Here is a 17404-nt window from a genome sequence, read left to right as displayed (position 1 = left end):
ATGATTCAGCACAGGCGCTGGAGCTGAAGCACACACTGAGGTGTCAGTACAAGCAAACAAGGTATCTTTGCATTTACACGGCAGAAGTTTTGGCCACAATAAAAATTCATAGTTTTAAGCACAAGTACAGACCACACTCCAATTGCTGAACCCTGCTGGAAAGCTCCCCGAGACTTCCAACAGCTCTGAGACCCATTAATGACACTCTGAGACACAAGAACACTGATTGTTTTAATGTGGCAATACCTAAAACTCCCACTCCAGTGAGCTGCACGCTGCCAGGCAAGCAGGAAGGTTTTGGGGCATTTCTGCTCCAGCCTGAAGGGAGGCCAGTGAATGCTCAACCAGCCCAAAGATGCCCTCATTGCACCACTTTTCCTGGGAAACCAGGTACTTTGTTCACTACAGTCTCATTTCAGACAGGAATAAAACCACTGACCTCCTCAAGACTTCCCAGCCCGTTCCTCATGTTCCAAGTCAGGAGCAGCTGTGCTATCCCAGGCAACCCACTCCTCAAATCTGCTGGACAAAGATCTCACGAGCCCCTCATGACATCCACTCCCTGCTTTATTACCCACACTACCACTACAATTTTAAATTTTATTCATATCCAGATTTTTTTTTTTTTCATTGACACATTAAAGCACTGGAAAATGGACTAACCTCATTTCTGCAACAGCTTTTCTGGTTTTGAATCATGTTCAACCTCACTTCTCCCTTCCACTGCACACATCACACCCTATTTCAATACTTCCCTGTAGGTCAGATTTAACAGACTGCTCAGCAAGGTCTGCTCATTCCCACTGCTCTTTCCTGGACTCTTCCCAGCAGGTCCATGTATATTTTTTTTTAATCCACTGCCAGGATGGACACAACATGCTGCCAGAAGAGGATTATTTCACATGCCTCACTGGCTACAACACTGATTTTATATTTAGTCGTGTGATCCAGCTGAGCCAACACAGCCCAGGGCTGGCTGTCACAGCCAAGTCCCTGCCCCAAGGGTCCCCACGCTGTGCCTGTGAGATTGCTCTGGCACAGGTGGAGAGGAAGAACACTGCTGGATTTCCCCCTGCCCTGGTTTATGGAGTGTTTGTCACCGTGCCCTTGTCCTCGGTGTGTCACAGCAGAACACAGAGGGCTCTTCATCCCAACACTGATGTTGCCATGCAAACTCCCTGGATCCACCTTTCCGTGGAATACTGATTAACTGCTTCACAAGTCCATTTGCCCAGCAGTTTCACCCCCTGCACACTGCAATTTCACCCAGGCTACATTGCCCCGTGCTGCGAGCAAGAACACCATGTCAGAGAGTCAAGACAACACATCTGGGATCTTTTCTCCTACTCCCTTATCAACAGGCTCATTACCTCTGCAAAGAAAAAAAAGTTTAACTGATGTGACACATTACATTGTTGACAAGCCCATACCAAGTAATATAATTTTCTCCTCGATGTTTCCAAATAATTTAATTATTTTCCCTGTAGTTTTCCAGAACCTGAAGTTGACAGACTGCCTTGCTTCGTCTTCTTCCCTTTCACAACATTTCATCTTCTTGAAGACCTCTGTTTCACTAAGTCCTGTCCACTCTCCAGTGTTCTTCAGACAATCTGCAGTACTGATTTCTCAGCAGGCATCACAGAGAAATGTAAAAACCAAACTCATCTTGAAAATCTCCACCTGAGTAACATTTTATTGAGACATGACTTACCAATTTTCTGATGAAAGATCTTGTCAAAGGTTAATTCACCCCTTTCCTCGAGGTATTTCTGCATAACACTGCGGATACTGAAAGAAAAAAAGGGGAAAAAAAAAAGAGGAGTTACTTGAAATTGCTTTTTTTAAACCTTTGAAGAAAAGTCAGGTGGAGCCCTGGCCTGGCCTTGGGTGAGCTGATCCCTGGATACCCTGGTCACCACTTGGGTTCTTTATTCCTGCCTCAGGTTTAGCTTGCACTGTGAAATAACTGCACAAGTCACCCCGAGCTGCCCCAGATCAGCCACACAACGAGCCAACAGCAGCTCCATTAGGCCCCGCTTGGCTGCAGTGCACTTAACATCTACTTTGCCTAATTTATAATGTCACAGTCACTCACTTAAACCACATTAACAAAGATTTCCTTTATTTGTCAAGTAACCTCAATATTCATTGTAATATAATGCCTATAAAAATTTCATATGAGCAACAATACAAGTACATAAATCTTAAAATCAATGCAAGCCAGCAGTGCTGGGCCTTGGTAAAGCAACTCTACTGTCACAGTATCGAGTCAAAATTCCACCAGACTTTCTCTGTTTCCAATTTTAAAATCGATAATTTCCAATTTTAAAATCGGTAATTTCCAGACGTACTATTTATTACTATAATTATACTACTTTTTATTATAATTATACTATTTATTATTATAAAAATAACCTTGAACAAAGTACTCATGCTCTAAACAAGGCCATTAAACATCACTCATATTTCTGCAGCAGCAAAACTGAGCAGCTAATCCTTGCTGACCTCAGGGATGTCGACAAGATGTGCTCACAGGGACCCCATCATCAGGAGTTCTGAGAAATTTCCCAAATACTGACAAACATCTCCTCCATGGAGGGAGGAAAGTATCCACACTCCTCCTCAGAGGAGGACCTGAAGCACGAAGTCTGAATGACCTGACCACAGAAAAGTCTATAATAAAGCCAAGGACTTTGCTGGAAGGCCCTAAACCCCCATGTAGGGAAATATCCTATTAATAGTTTTCTGTGTATCTCCAAGTCCCACATGGAACACGGATCTCTGAACAGTGTGATCCAAAGCGAGAGCTCTGGAGGCCAACCACCACATCAAGTCAGACAAGAACTGGGAGGGCTAAACACTGTTAATCAGGTTTGAGATCATAAATTATTCAGTGACGAACTTGCTGTTTATTTGTTCATTAAGAACTGGGTCTGTTCTCTGTGTATTTTAACAATCTAAACAAAATACTGATTTTAAATGAAGAGGAAGCAGTAAATAAGAGATCGTGGAATCACAGAATGGTTTGGATTGGAAGGAATCTTAAAGAACACCTTGCTCTACCCCCTGCCATGGGCAGGGACACCTTCCACTGTCCCAGGTTGCTCCAAGCCCCATCCAACCTGGCCTTGGACACTTCCAGGGATCCAGGGGCAGCCACAGCTTCTCTGGGCACCCTGTGCCAGGGCCTCCCCACCCTCCCAGGGAACAATTTCTTCCTAAAATCCAACCTAAATCTTTTGCCAGCCAGACGTTCCCCTCATCCTTTTGTGCCTACAGAGGACCCACTGGAGATGAACAAGCCTGGCACGAGTTCCCAGAGCCCGCAGCTCCCCCTCCTTGGTGCTGCCATGGCCCCCCGGCACCGTCCCGTTCCCACTGACCACCAGACCAGCAGCAACAGAATAAGCCTTTTTCATAATAATGACATCAAGAAAGCTTTCCTCTGCTCCAACGAGTGCACTACAAGAAATTACATCAACAGATCTTCAGTCTAGACAATGGGAGAAGAGAATGAAAATTTAACGTGTGACTGAAGCACCCAGGAAAACAGTGATTGTGTAAGGAGCAAACCTGTCCAGCGCCTCCTCCTCTCCCGACATGCCGTACTTCTGGTCTGATGGATAATGTCAAAGGAACAAAATGTCTTTTGCAGCCACAGAATCTGAACAAATCTGTAAAATGATCACAGGCTACAGGATTCTGCACTACTTTCTAGCTCCTCAACACTCGCACCCCTTTGAAATCATTGCTACTTATCCATATGAATAAATAGGAATAAATTACATGGAGTGGATTATCACTATCCAGAATAATCACCTCCTAATTCTCACATGGGAGCTACAGGTAGAAATCTTCTGGAGTTCAAAGAACTGACGCAGAGTCCATGTATCCTTCAGAAGGATGGAAAATTCTACAATGGAGCTCAGCACATTCCCCAAACAGGAAGAAAGGCTCCCTCTCTGCTTTAGTCCATTGACTCATCAGTTGCCCTACACGTAAACAATCTGGGATTAAAAGCTGCATTTCACAGAAACGCAGCCATTTCTGAAAAGCTTTCCCTGGCCAGAGATGCCATCAGCACAAACCACGCGCTAATGCAAGAAGTGGCCATTTCTGCACGAGTTCATCTCAGTTCACAGCATGATCCACCTTAATAGCAGCACTCACAAGGAGCAGAAACAAAAGTTGGCTAAAAACAAAACCTAGGGGGACTTCAGAAACAAAAGTACATCCAACTGGACTGCAGCAAAACCTTCTGTTCACGTATTTTTTTCATTCAAAGAGGAAGAAAACACCAAACAACAAAAAGTTCACACTCTGCTTACTGTCCACATACCACAAATCAACTGAAATACCCAAGACAAGTATGTTTAGGGGAAGTCAAAAGTCAGGCCTAAAATTTGGTGAGAAATGCAGCTTGGACTCTGGGCATGCCTTTCTGGGCATCTTCACCTTCACTGAAAGGGTGGTCAGGCATGGGAAGGGCTGCCCAGGGAGGTTTGGAGTCCCCATCCCTGCAGGTGTCCAAACAACGCCTGGACATGGCACTCAGTGCTCTGGGCTGGGTGACAGGTGGGGATCAGGCACACATTGGCATCGATGATCCTGGAGGGCTTTTTCAACCTCAGTGATTCTGGGATTCTGAAATTGCTGGTTTAACTGGGAGCATGGGGAAGCCCTTTGCCACTGGCCCCAGGGAGATGCCCAGCAGTGCCAGAGTGTGGGCAGCTGGGTGCTCCTGCACCTTTGAGAGCCCCTGGGTGAAGCTGCCCTCAAAGAAGGAGCTGAACAAACACCCCAGGCCTGCAGAGCAGGTTGGAGCATACTGCCTGGCTCAAGCAGGCAAAAGATGACTTATCTGCATCCTCATCAAACTATAAACTCTGTGAGCAGCACAGGTCACTCTAACCTGGTCAGCTCTTCCACCTGCCCAGGAAAGGGATTTATTTCAAGCATGAGCTGAAGAGTCTCTTGAAAGGAGCTTCAAGCTGCATCTTGGAGCTCTAGTTACTCCAGCCTTGATCAAAGAAACCTGCTGAAAAGCAGTCTTCAAGGTTAAACTCCATTCTGGAATTAAACAGCTCTTGCTGTCTATGAGCAGCCTGGCAGGGCACAGGCAGCAGCCGCAGTGCCAAGGTCGGCACAGGCGGAAAATATCTACTTGAAAACATGTCTGAAAAGCTAAGAAGAAAACACATTATGTCCTTTCTAACACAGAAAAGGCCATGTACGGCAAGAGCATCCACGATCCTCCCTCCCAGACGAGTTCCAGCAGGAGCAGCAAACCAGAAGGAGCCTTGGAGAGGAGCTCAGCCAAAGCCAGGACTCGTCTTTGGCTGCTGCACTGGACAACAACAGCCACTCCTGCTGTTCCCCCGGAACAGAGCAGTGACAGCCTGGGACTCTCCAAGGAGAAGCATGCCAAGCAGGAGAAATGAAACTTCTGCTAGGTGTCCGAGTGTCTCTGCCAGCAGAGCCCAAGGATGGCCACTGGAACTGAGGAACCATCCATAGGGCAGCCAGAGCACAACCACAATGGATGCGGGAATATGCCCAAACCAGGATTTACAGAGGAGAGGAAAACAAACAGCACTCCTTCTGATACTTCCAAGAGAGATGGAGAGGGACTTTTTCCAAGAGCATGTAGCAACAGGACAAGGGGAAATGATTTCAAACTGGCAAAGAGGAGGTTTAAATTAGATATTAGGAAATATTTCTTCCCTGTGAGGGTGGTGAGGCCCTGGCACAGGGTGCCCAGAGAAGCTGTGGCTGCCCCATCCCTGGAAATGTCCAAAGCCAGGCTGGACGGGGCTTGGAGCAACCTGGGCTGGTGGAAGGTGTCCCTGCCCATGGCAGGGGGTGGAACTGGATGGCCTTTAAGGTCCTTTCCAACCAAACTATTCCATGATTCTATAAAAGTTCTGCTAGTCATTTCACACGGATTTTGTCCCTGAAGTTCTGCTGAAAGCAACTCACACCTCAGAAAAGGAAAGGGCACAGAACGAGGCAACGGGGTGTACCCATATATACAATACTCCTACTATTGGAACTAGGTCAAGAAGCTCCTTACTACTGGCCTTCTTACTACTGGATCTTAAAGGGGCTTTGAATTATTTATCATCAGGGCAGATGATTTTTTCTTGTAAATCAGTAAGAGTTCAGACTTGTGGGATGTTATCTGGTGTAGAGGTGCACATATGTACACCACAGCTTGGAAAAAATGGCCAACATTAAAGAACCACACCTGCATTAAGAACGAGCAGTTCCAGTCATTAATATATTCTCCAATAGGCTGAAACAAAAACAGGAGAACAGTAAAACAAAGTAAGAATGAAACAGCAGCTTCACAGAGACTGGGAAGAGCTTAGTTCAGGATTTAACTCTACCAACACTTCTTGTATCGTCACGAGCAGGTCATAAACTTTATCTGCTCAGATCCCCAGTCTGTAAAATAAAGCTGGATTTATTTTTTCCCTCCTCTTTGTCGTCAGAGCAGGTACCATCCCTCTGCATCCAACAGCACCCTAAGCTCCTGATGGCTCCTGCCACGTCCAAATTAATAATTATTTCAAGAAAATACCAGATATTCATCAACTCCGTGGCCAGTGCTTTGACTGCCAAGGTTTGGCAGTGCCTGTCCACTCTCTGCACTCCCAACATCCCATCTCCACACCACAGCCACCTTCATTTATTCCTGTGTCAGGGGTAATAAACACTGAACACTCACAAACCACTGAACCCATTTCATTCTGCTTGCTCTCGGACTGCACCCAGCTCGAAGCTCAGCAGAAGTCAGTGCTTCTCCAAATGACTCGGCTCTCAAGGCTGTAAAAGCCATTTCACACATTGTCATTGTGGTTCCAGCAGTTCGTGGGGCAAATTCCCAGCACAGAAAGCCAGAAAAGATCATTACACCATCTAAACTGATATTTTAATCTATGACTTGTAAACTCACAGAATCACACTCAGTCTTGGAGGTCTTTCCCAATGCAAATCCTTCTGTGAGTCAGTTATTAATTAGTGCACATGCTCGGTGCTGACAAAGCAATGAGCGACCCCAAACTTTGATTTCTTTCCATGAACACATCACACCACACGCACACCCCACCTCCACGGGACTCTGCCATTTTCTGGCCCAAGTTTCACCCATTTCTGCCCCATTTTGTGCCCTCACACCCCCTGAAGTTCGCAGCAAGCCACCACCAAGCTCACTGCGGTGAACTAATGCTCTTAGAACTGTCGTGGGTGATTAGCAACATATTTCACCTCAAAGCCCTGTGGGATGGAAGGGATTAGAGCTCAGCAGCACCTGCCCACACCCCCCTCCTGTCCCTGCATCAGCAGCCTCACTTATGCAAATGATTTTAATGGAGAAAGTTTACAAGGAGGGAGCCAGAAGCAGGAGCTGTGTAGCTCCAACTTCACAAAACACCAGCCCCAAAATCCTTGAGGATCACTGGCATTATCAGCGCTGAAATCTGAAACTAATATAAAAGCTTCTAAGTACATGAATTTTTCAGGAATAATTACACCAAATTGCAGTGTCAAGGACTTGCCCTTCCACCAGATTGCTGCTGCTGAGAACTTGCAAGAAAGGGAAATCAGAGCAAAATCACATCTCCTCGCTCTGACTGCAATTAAGGCATGCGCCAATCATAAATTACTTTTTTTTTTAAACAAACACAAAATTACTGAAGACGTGCCAATTTTTTCTAATCTTTCTCAATCTCAAATGTTTAGAACTTTCTTTGCAAGTAGCAAGTACAAACCTTGACTGAGAGACCAAGAACTACTGCCAACACTGACAAACGCCTCTGATTTATTTATTCATTTATAAGCTCAGGATGCAATTTTACAGAGATTTGAAATGTTTCTTTCCACTCTCCAAATCCATCATAAAGTTGCTAAAATTGGACCAAAGATCCTGCCCTAAAGGCCTCTGAACTGAAAGCATGACAGGGTCAACAAGTACAATTCAAGGCACTGGCAGAATGGCCCAGAGCCACGACAGCCAAAAGTGGGTTGTTTTTTTCTCTTTGTACAAGCGCATTTAAAAGGTTTAGCAATGCAAGATTGATCAAAAGCGAAAACTGGGATGAAATATTTGGCCTAAGAATCAGATCTTTCAAAGCTCTTTTAAACAACATGTTAAAACTACAGGAATGTTCCTGTGTTTTTGAACAATTAGAAAAATCTCGGGTGAAAAAATCAAAAACCACCAAAACCCTTAATAAAAAATTTAGAGGACTAATGCACAACACAGAATTGCTTCAAACAATGCAAATGAACAGAAGAGGATGGAGAAGAAATGGAGAAGCCAGATTGGAGACTGGAAAACAACAGCAAATGATGAGAAGGCTCAAAAAGGAATGTCACTCCCACAGCTATGTCCCATTCCCATGGCTGTCCCAGCCATCCCTACTTGAGACATCAAGAGTAAAACATCCACACACGATTTGTCCTCTTTTAATTGAGTTACGGGATTGTTTAGGTGGGAAAAGCCCTCAGAGACCACCAAGTCCAACTGCTCCCACAGCAGTGCCAAGGCCACCACTGACCCATGCCCCCAAGTGCCACATCCACAAGGCTTTTAAATCCCTGCAGGGATGGGGACTCCACCACTGCCCTGGGCAGCCTGTGCCAGGGCTGGACAGCCCTTACCACGAAGGAATTTTCTGTAGTATCACCTAATTTTCTGTAAAATCCACCTAAACCTCCCCTGATGCAACTTGAGGCCGCTTCGTCTGGGCGCTAACAGGATCTAACTCCATTCACCATCACCCTCTGGACCCACCCCACTCTCTGCACCCACCACCCCTCTTCTCCACTTAAAGCTCAGTTTCACAGAGCTCGTTTTCCCTGCTGAAATTGAGGCAGAAACACAACAAATAACAGCAGTCAAGCCACATCCCCAGAGCTGTCACGCAGAGCCCCATTCTGCACTCGGCCCCTCGGGACAGGGGTGTCTTGCTCCAAGGTCTGAAGCACTGAGTGTTTCACTGGGTTCCCTGGAGCTTTTTAATTTCCCAGGAGGATACAGGAGCTGCCGGGAGCTCTTTCCTCGTGTGCACCTTGAGCAGAGGTAGAACTCCCCCGAGCACCCAGCAATTCCCAGCTCCTGTGCCGAGATCCCAGTGGAGCTACAGGAGCTGGGAGTGCAGCTGGTGCCCGTCTGCTGTCACACATTTCAGACTCGATCCCTAATGATGGCTTTTATCTTCACAGCTCCACCAGATCCCGAGAAATCCACCCTTTCCCCGGCTCCCTCCTCAATAGGACATGACACATGCTGACAGGATGAATTCCTGGCACACTGGAAGGGGGCTGAGGGGCTCTACATTCCTTCAAACGCTTTCAAAAGTTGTTATTTGTTTCTGCAAGGCATATTTATATAGGTGTTCAGTCAGTGTTGGAATGATTTTTTTGGATAAGTATGGGGTGAAGCTCCTGTGGAGAACAGCTGTCTTTTCTAAACTAGAGACTGCTGCTTTTGCACCAATTTAGTTCAATTAAATTACGTTATTTGGTTTATGCACCTGGACCTGACGGCTCCTGATAGGCTTTTTACTAATTTTATTAATTACCAAAGAAAATAGGGCTATTATTGATAAGAAGATTAAACCAGGCCATTCCACATGATTTCACCAGAACAGAAACCAAGGGCTGCACAAGCTTGAGTCCTGATGTTACAGTTCCAGTGTTGGCTGAAACCGTTTCACACAGGAAGGTCTGGGCACTGAAAAGCCATCAGCTATAAAAGGAGCAAAAGCTATTAAGTTCATTCATTTTACTGAAAAAACATCTGGCAGGTCCCACAGCACCTGCAGCCCACCTGCATCACTCACACAGGTGCTTCACACCTATAACACATCATCACATTTCGGAAGCTTTCCCCAAAAACACATCTAGAATCATCCCTCTGTTTTTAGCACAGGAACAGAAGGCTGCACACTTATCTCCCCCCACATCACCCTTATTTACCTTTTTTCTTAATTAAGGTAATGACACCCGAGGGAAGGTCTACGCTGCAAAACATACACTGCAATCCTACAGCATCCCCAGGGAGAAGTAATTGGAGCATCTCTCCGAAGGCCAGATCTCTCCTTCCTGTGCCCAGAGCTGCTCCAAGCACCAGATGCTCAGGAGCTGAGACAGTCGAGGACCTCCACTGAAGCTCAGAAAATTCTGCTTCAACTCCTGCACCTGCCCAAGGTGCTACATGTGAACAAAGGTACATCAGGTATTTTCTAACTGGCTCCTGATCTGTATAACGCGGGTAACAACAAGCTGTCCTTCATCCTGACTCTCATTCCTTGTCTCTTACAGCTCTGCAACAGGACTTTCATCCTTCCATGCTCTCCTGTCTGTTATCAGGGTATGGGACACTGCAGGTACAGTAACAACTGAATTCCCGAGAGAGAGCACCCAAACAGAGCCAAGAGCAGCACCCACAGCAAGCAGGAGCCCTCCCATACAGCCTCCTACACTGACAGGCCATATCCATCCCTAGGCATGCATTCTTCCCAAGAAAGTGCTGTAGTACAAAGCTATCTTGAGATGAAAAGCAAGTACACGTTGTCAGCAGCCCCGGCATTCTGTATGCACACAATTATTTTGAGGGAGCCATTTCTTACTGCCTTCACAACCACACACTTCTGCTGACAGCAAAGCAGGGAAGCTGAATTTCCAACCAAAATTTCACTACTCTGTCTCACCCTGAGCTAGTCCACCAAAAAGCACAAGTGTTCAGCCTTTCTAGTACTGTTAGTTCAGAAAAAAAAGCAAGTCTTTCCTCTTCCTCAAGCAGTTCCCAATGAACCCTCACATGTGCCTTTTTCACACCAGCAGTGCTAGATAGCAAGATAAGCTGTAGTTTACTCATTTAAGCTTCAGATTTTGTATGTCAGGAAGAATTTCTTCATGGAAAGGGCTGTCAGGCCCAGGAATGTGCCCAAAACTGAACAGTTTTCTTGCAGCAACAAAGAAGCACCTAGAGAGACACAGAGGGCTGACATGGGCGGAACAGCAACAAAGATGAAAATTACACAAGCAATTGTCAGGAAAATTTTCCCAGAGACAGCACCGTAAATGAATAAACACAACACGGAGGCGTTAAACAATGCCAGAGAAAACACCACCAAAGTCACCCAGACTGACAGCAGAGACAGGGGAGTGTGAGCCTGCAACTTAAAGAGATTTACAGAAGTTTCACGAGGTGCAAGAACTCCCTGAAGGCCACCTCAAAGAAAGAACTGAAATCCACAGAAAGAGCAAGGTAAGGCCAAGAGAACAGAATTACAAAATCAGAAGCAAGAGAGAACAGAGCAATGATGCTTAACCCTGAGCAGGAGATGTCACTTGGATTTCAACAATATTCAGCACCAACAGAGGAGGAAAAGAAATCACGAACAGCTCAGAATAGAATTGGGAAAGCAAATCAACCTCTGTGTTTTCAACAACCCTCAATCAGGGTTTAAGGGCACATTAACCACCCTACAAGAAGCAGCTGGGTACCAGGGGCCAGTCTTCACCTGTACAAGTGAAGATGGGGTGGTAACTGAGGAAAAATGTCATGATAAAAGCATGATTTTTAAGAAAAAAGTGACTGCAACTTTGCAGTTGCAGATGCTCCCTTTTCCCCCAGCAGAGCAAGACTCAGAGAAACACAGCAGACCAAAGAAAAAGACTTGAGAGCAAAAGCAGAATTAACTTGCAACAGAGGTAATTACTGGAAGCAGGTTAGAAAAGGAGAGATGAGAAACATCTACAACCTCAGGGGGAGAAGCCTGGACAGATGAATGCTGTGTTTTGTTACCATGCCCGTGGTATTTGTATACCAAAAGCACCCAAAGCTTACGTGATGTTTATAGTAAGAAAGGCTTAATGTCAACTTTCCAGGGGCACGCACAAGAGGCTTCTGCGAGCCCTGAACGCTCTCCCATTTGTTACCTGATTTCTTGGACCATTTTTCTCAGCTTCACATTACGCAAATCCTTTCCTCAAACCAGAACAAAAACAGCTATTCTATAGCACCCTTCCACTCCCTTTGACCAAAATAAGGGAAATGTAAAATTTACATGGAAAAGTAAAAAACCTCAGCAGCCTGCTGAATAGCCAAAAAAAATCAGAGTGCAGTTAATTCACTCCTTTCCCACCAAAAGTTAAGATATTTGAAAGCACTGCTGCAGAATAAGATTTAGGTTTTGTATTTGCTCATATTTCCACAGGGCTGACTTCCTTCCCATTCCAGGCCTGATTTCAGCAGGATATTCTGCCTCTGACAGCCTTTCTGCCCACCCATGCGAATCTCCCTGAAAAACAGGCTTTTAGGAAACAATGTACGACAGAAAGATACCACAGCTCTCACAGCTCTTGGCAAGGCTCTTAGGAACGAAAGGAGGAAATGCAGAAGGGAAGGAAAAGCAGATGACAGAGGATGGAAGAAGGGTTGTTTTGTTTTGGTGCTTAAAAAAAAAAAAACAAAAACACACTAATCCTCTTCCTTAGGCACTGCCGGCTCATTAGTGTTTTCCTCCCCAAACTGTGATACTCAACGATTTCAGGACAAAACCAGTCTGAGGATAATTCAGGTAAACTCAGCAATAATCAGCCCTACGGCCAATAAACTCTTCACCCTCATAGTTTATTTGCTGCTAAGCCTTGGCCTGCAGCCTTGGAATTCATTCTGCCGGCACTACAGCTATTTCCTTGTAAACAGGAAGCCCCCTCAAATTTGCATTACAGTAAACTCATTTGCTTCATTTAGCCTCAGCCTTATCTGGGAAAGATAAAAGGGTGCCGACAGGTGCATTGGGCTCCAGCAAAGGGACAAGGAACAAAAAAACCTTTGTAAAACCTTTGTAGTATTTCTGGAGGAGATAACGCCAGTGCACAGGACCCGTCCCTGGGCTGTGGTTGCCCGCCAGAGATAAACCAACACGTTCCTGTGAGCAGAGTGCTGCAGTAAGGCAGGGATATTTATTCTCAAGCATGGATGTGATATTCCAGTGACCTTCCCGCTGTCTGTCCCAGTGACAGCCAGGACTGACGGCGGAGATGGCTGCACACCCAGCGTTACAGAGCCGAGCTTGTGCTCCTCCAAGGAGCTGCTCACACCCGCAGAGAAATAATGAATATCTGGAAAAATTGTTTGATTTCAAACAAGAGAGGACTCCGTGTGTTGTATTTTTTTACTGTTACTATATCAACCTGCCTTTAACCAGCCGATTTATGTCATTTTAAATGAATCACTTTGCCAGCGATACAGAATATTTCAGTATACCCAGCACACCATGTCTGCTCTAATGAGAGGGATCAAAAAAACCATCCAGAAGCCAGCACAAAGATATCTGACACCAGAATAACGGTCACAATTTCCTACTGTATGAGGAAATCCCTGGTTTCAGTTAGAAGCTGAGAGGTTCAGTCATTTCGAGCACCCTAGAGCCGTTTGTGGTCCCGGGCTGAGGTAAGTCCCCGTTCTGTTATGTCCGTGCTTCCTTCCGCTCCTGTGCTAAGGGCCTGGCGTGTCCTTGTCCCACAGCACCACGTACAGCCCCAAACCTCTCCTCACTGAAGGCTTCTCACCTCCTGCAGAGCACAACAGCTCAGGGAGGGTGGCAAACCAACCTTCTCCTTTAAGATCTCATGCCAACAGGTTCTTCCACAGGCAGCCCAAGGAGCGAGGCACTTCGGCCACCGATCCCTTCACCTTCCCTCCTGCTCTGTAAAACTCCCCCTGACACCTGGCTGCCTTTCCCACCTTAAGGAGCCAAGCACAGGTGAATCATCTCTCCCAGCTCAGGGAAACCACCAAACATTGACACCACGTAAATCCTGGAGCAGGAGAGCAAAGCACAGCAGGTTCCTGAGGCCTCGTGCTGTGCTTGCTACGAGGAGGCTTCTGCCGCGCTGGCCACGAGGGATGTCGGTGCAGGCAGCAGCTTCGAGCCTCTCCACAAGCACCAACTGTGCTGATATTTCTCATGGCGTTGGGAGGACTCCTCGTGCCCTGCAACCCTCCACATCCCACCTTTCACCTGCCCACAGGGGTCACGTCCCTGCTGGGAACAGGGAGCAGCACCGCTGCACATCACCGAGGACAGCACTGACATCACAGCACTGAGACACATGAAGCCACCAGCACCCCCAGCAAAGCTGTACCTCGGGCTAGCAGGGCAGGGGAAATTTCATGGATATCGTACTGTTTTTGAAAGTGTAAACACATACCAGGAGAAAAGCAGGCACCTTTGTCTGTCCAATAACACCATCCTCAACCAGACCTCAAACACAACAGCCAAACTTCATCACCTGAGGTCTCACTGCCCCTGCAAGGGGGATAAACATGGGCAGGGCACCCTTCACCTTCCCCTGCTCCGCAGCCTCCCTGTGCTACCCAGCATTCCAGCAGAAAGGCAGGAAAACGAGTGAAGAAGTGGGAAGAGGGCTCCAGCGATCCCTGGCTCACAGCAGACAGCTAGGCTAGGCCACCAGCAGGCTTCCAAACTGCCTACACATTCTGCAGTAAAATTTGGTTTAGATTTTTCCTGTTGCAGTATTTTGTTTGCTGGCTGAATCTTCATTTTTAATATATACATACACACACACACAGAGAGCCATGAAAGAAAGGAAAAGCTTCGTTTTAATTTCAGCAATAAACAAGCAATGCTCAGGTGATGTTATAACACACACACAACCACAGGAAAAAGCTGGTTTTGCAGAAGAAAATCTGCTTTTAGCACAAGCCCCAAGCAAACAACCTCGGCTATGCTAAGGCACCCGTCTGCTCCCGCGGTGGGACCGGGGAAGGTCGGGGCGATGGAGCCCAGACCTGCACCAGCACCTCCGCTCCGTGAGCTGCCTGCTAAGGGCGAGCTCCGACCCCGTCCTCCTCCCGCATCCCCTGTCAAACCTCATGAAGCATCACCAAAAAACCGCTCTGCAGAGCAACACGGCCAGAGCGCGGCTCGGCTCGGTGCTACCGACTGCTCTGGACGGAATTCCTCACCCGCCGGCCGGAGCACCACCGGGCTGGGGATCCATAACCCCCCGAGCTGCGGGGGTTCGTCCCTGGGGGGATCGGCGTCCCCCCTTCACCCGCCGAGGGACTCCGCGCAAGTTGTGCCAAATGAACGCACGCATTCAACACATCCAGCACATCCAGCACACCCAGCCCGGCTCCGCGCTCGCCACGGCCGGACCCGGTGCCGGCGGAGGCCGCGGGAGCCGGGGTACGGCCGGACCGTTATGTCCGGCCCGGGGAGGGCGCCGGGGGCCGGGCCGGGGCCGCGGCGGGGCGGGCGGTACCTGGGCTCGGGCAGGGTGATCTTCTTGCTGGCCCTGGCCGCCGGGGGTGCTCTTGCTCTTCTCCATCGCCATCAGGTAGCTGACATCGGCCAGCACCGCCTCCAGGTCCGCCATGTTCCCGCTCCGCCGCCGGGCTGCAGATGGAGGCTCCGCCGGGGCAGCCGCCCCCGGGGCGGGGGTTGGCGGCGGGCGGCGGCGGCGGCGGCTCCGCCGGTGCGGCCGAGCGGCACCCGGTGCGCGTGTGCGGAGGGCGGGGGCCGCTCCCGCCTCCCGCCCTGCGCCCCGGGCGGGCGGGCGGCAGGAGGGACGGACGGACGGTCGGTCGGTCGGACGGACGGACGGTCGGTCGGTCGGACAGACGGCAGAGGGAGGGAGGGAGGGAGGGAGGGAAGGAAGGAGGGAGCCCCCGCCGCGCCCCCTCAGCGCCCGCCCGCCCCCGCCGGGCCCATGGCGGCGGCCGGTCCGCCCCCGCCGCTCGCAGCCTGCGCGGCCCCCGCGGCCCCGGGCCCGCAGCTCGGAGCGCGCGCGGCGGCCATGGGCGGGCGGACCGGGCTGCCCCGCGGCGCCGCCGAAAATCCGGACATGGATCGGCGGCGGCCGGAGCGGGGAGCGCCCGCCGGGAGCGCCGTGAGGGGGGAGCGCCCCGAGGGCACCGAGCGGGGACGGCACCTGCGGGGTTCGCTGGCCCGGACACGGCCGGGGGTCCATTCTGCCCTGTGAGGGTGGGGAGGTCCTGGCACAGGGTGCCCAGAGAAGCTGTGGCTGCCTCATCCCTGGAACTGTCCAAGGCCGGGTTGGACGGGGCTTGGAGCAAGCTGGGCTAGTGGAAGGTGTCCCTGCCCATGGCAAGGGCTGGGATGGGATTTAAGGTTCTTTCAACCCAAACCACTGTGGGATTCCATGGTTCCACTAAGGGGGAAACACCAGAGCCAACGCCAGCCACGCAGCACTGAGCTGCTTGCAAGCCTCAGCACCCAGTCGGACACATAAATTCAGAATTAATTTCCTCATCATTTATTAAAACGCGTGCATAACAAAAACAGGATACAAATAAACGCATGTGTGTGACACTCCGCTCGTTGAACCGCTTGCTGGCAAATAACGATGCGAAACAGGGCACCCAGGTGTCCTTGGGCTCTGAGCAGAGCTCCCTGCTCGTGTTCCTCCTTCAAGTAGTAGTAGCTCCACTGCAGCCAAGCAGATATGCAGATTTCAAGTGCTTTCTTTTCTGAATTTCGTCAAATATGTCATAAATAATTGGCTCAATGAAAGGCTAAGTCAATGACAAGTCTGAAGTTTGAAACTCAGCGTGTTTTGAGCTCTTTTCAAGTGCCGCCACTCCTCCTGCCTACATCTTTATGAAAGTTAATGATCTGATTAAAGCGAGGTAGAGTATACAGCTGGGAGGATTTCACCGTGTGCCTCATTATGAACCGTCTGAGAACCTGCTTTTTGTTGAAAATGTTAATTTAAGCCAACACTTTCCACCGCAGCAGATCCATTGGGGAAGGTTTCTCCTCCACCAGTGGCCACAGAGCAAAGCTGAAGCTCAGGTTGTCCAAGCAAGAGTGGAAGGGAGCAGAGGAAGAAGTGGGGCACATCCCTCCTGGAGGTTCAAGGGTAAAGTCTCCCACCAGCCCCGTTTAAAGGTTTCACTGATCCAAGCTATGAAAAGGGATATTTTTATCTCCCAAAAGCCTCTGGACTGGCAAGACTGCTGGGGCTGGCTGTGGTTCCTGAGGCTCCTCAGGCTCAGTCCAGACCTGGGGCTCCCACCCAAAGCTTACTCCAGAGCCTCCACGTGGGCTCTCCATTCGCAGGGGTGTGATGGGGAAAGAAATTCCTCTCACCACACCCTCAGCCTGGTGATGTGACTGGACACGTGCCTTTTGCTGGCTCTTCCCAGGGGACTGCCCCGTTGTGGCTTCTGCAGCCCCTCTGCCCATCTCTCACTGGTATTTCACATTTCATTTCCTGAAATGTGACTGCAGAAGCAACAGCTCACGGGCAGGATCTCGGCACTGGCCTGAGGGTGTTGCTAAACACCCCGAGCAAACAGAAACCATTGCCCGGATGAGGAGGCCCCTGTGTTTGC

The 17404-nt window shown here is 48.9% G+C and overlaps 1 protein-coding gene across 1 annotated transcript in view; it reads right to left on the bottom strand.

The window, feature by feature from the left end:
* GRK3 (G protein-coupled receptor kinase 3) overlaps positions 1-15522 on the bottom strand; it is a 60337-nt gene extending 44815 nt beyond the window's left edge. Inside the window, 3 exon segments of the mRNA XM_039560844.1 lie at positions 1712-1788; positions 15310-15353; positions 15355-15522. Of these exon segments, the coding sequence (XP_039416778.1) occupies positions 1712-1788; positions 15310-15353; positions 15355-15423 (190 nt within the window). The 5' untranslated portion in view covers positions 15424-15522.
* Between the last annotated feature and the right edge of the window lie 1882 nt (positions 15523-17404).

The sequence above is a fragment of the Corvus cornix genome, chromosome 15, assembly GCF_000738735.6.
Source record: "Corvus cornix cornix isolate S_Up_H32 chromosome 15, ASM73873v5, whole genome shotgun sequence".
NCBI classification, from domain to species: Eukaryota; Metazoa; Chordata; class Aves; order Passeriformes; family Corvidae; genus Corvus; species Corvus cornix.
This window is presented reverse-complemented; position numbering and strand designations above follow the sequence as displayed.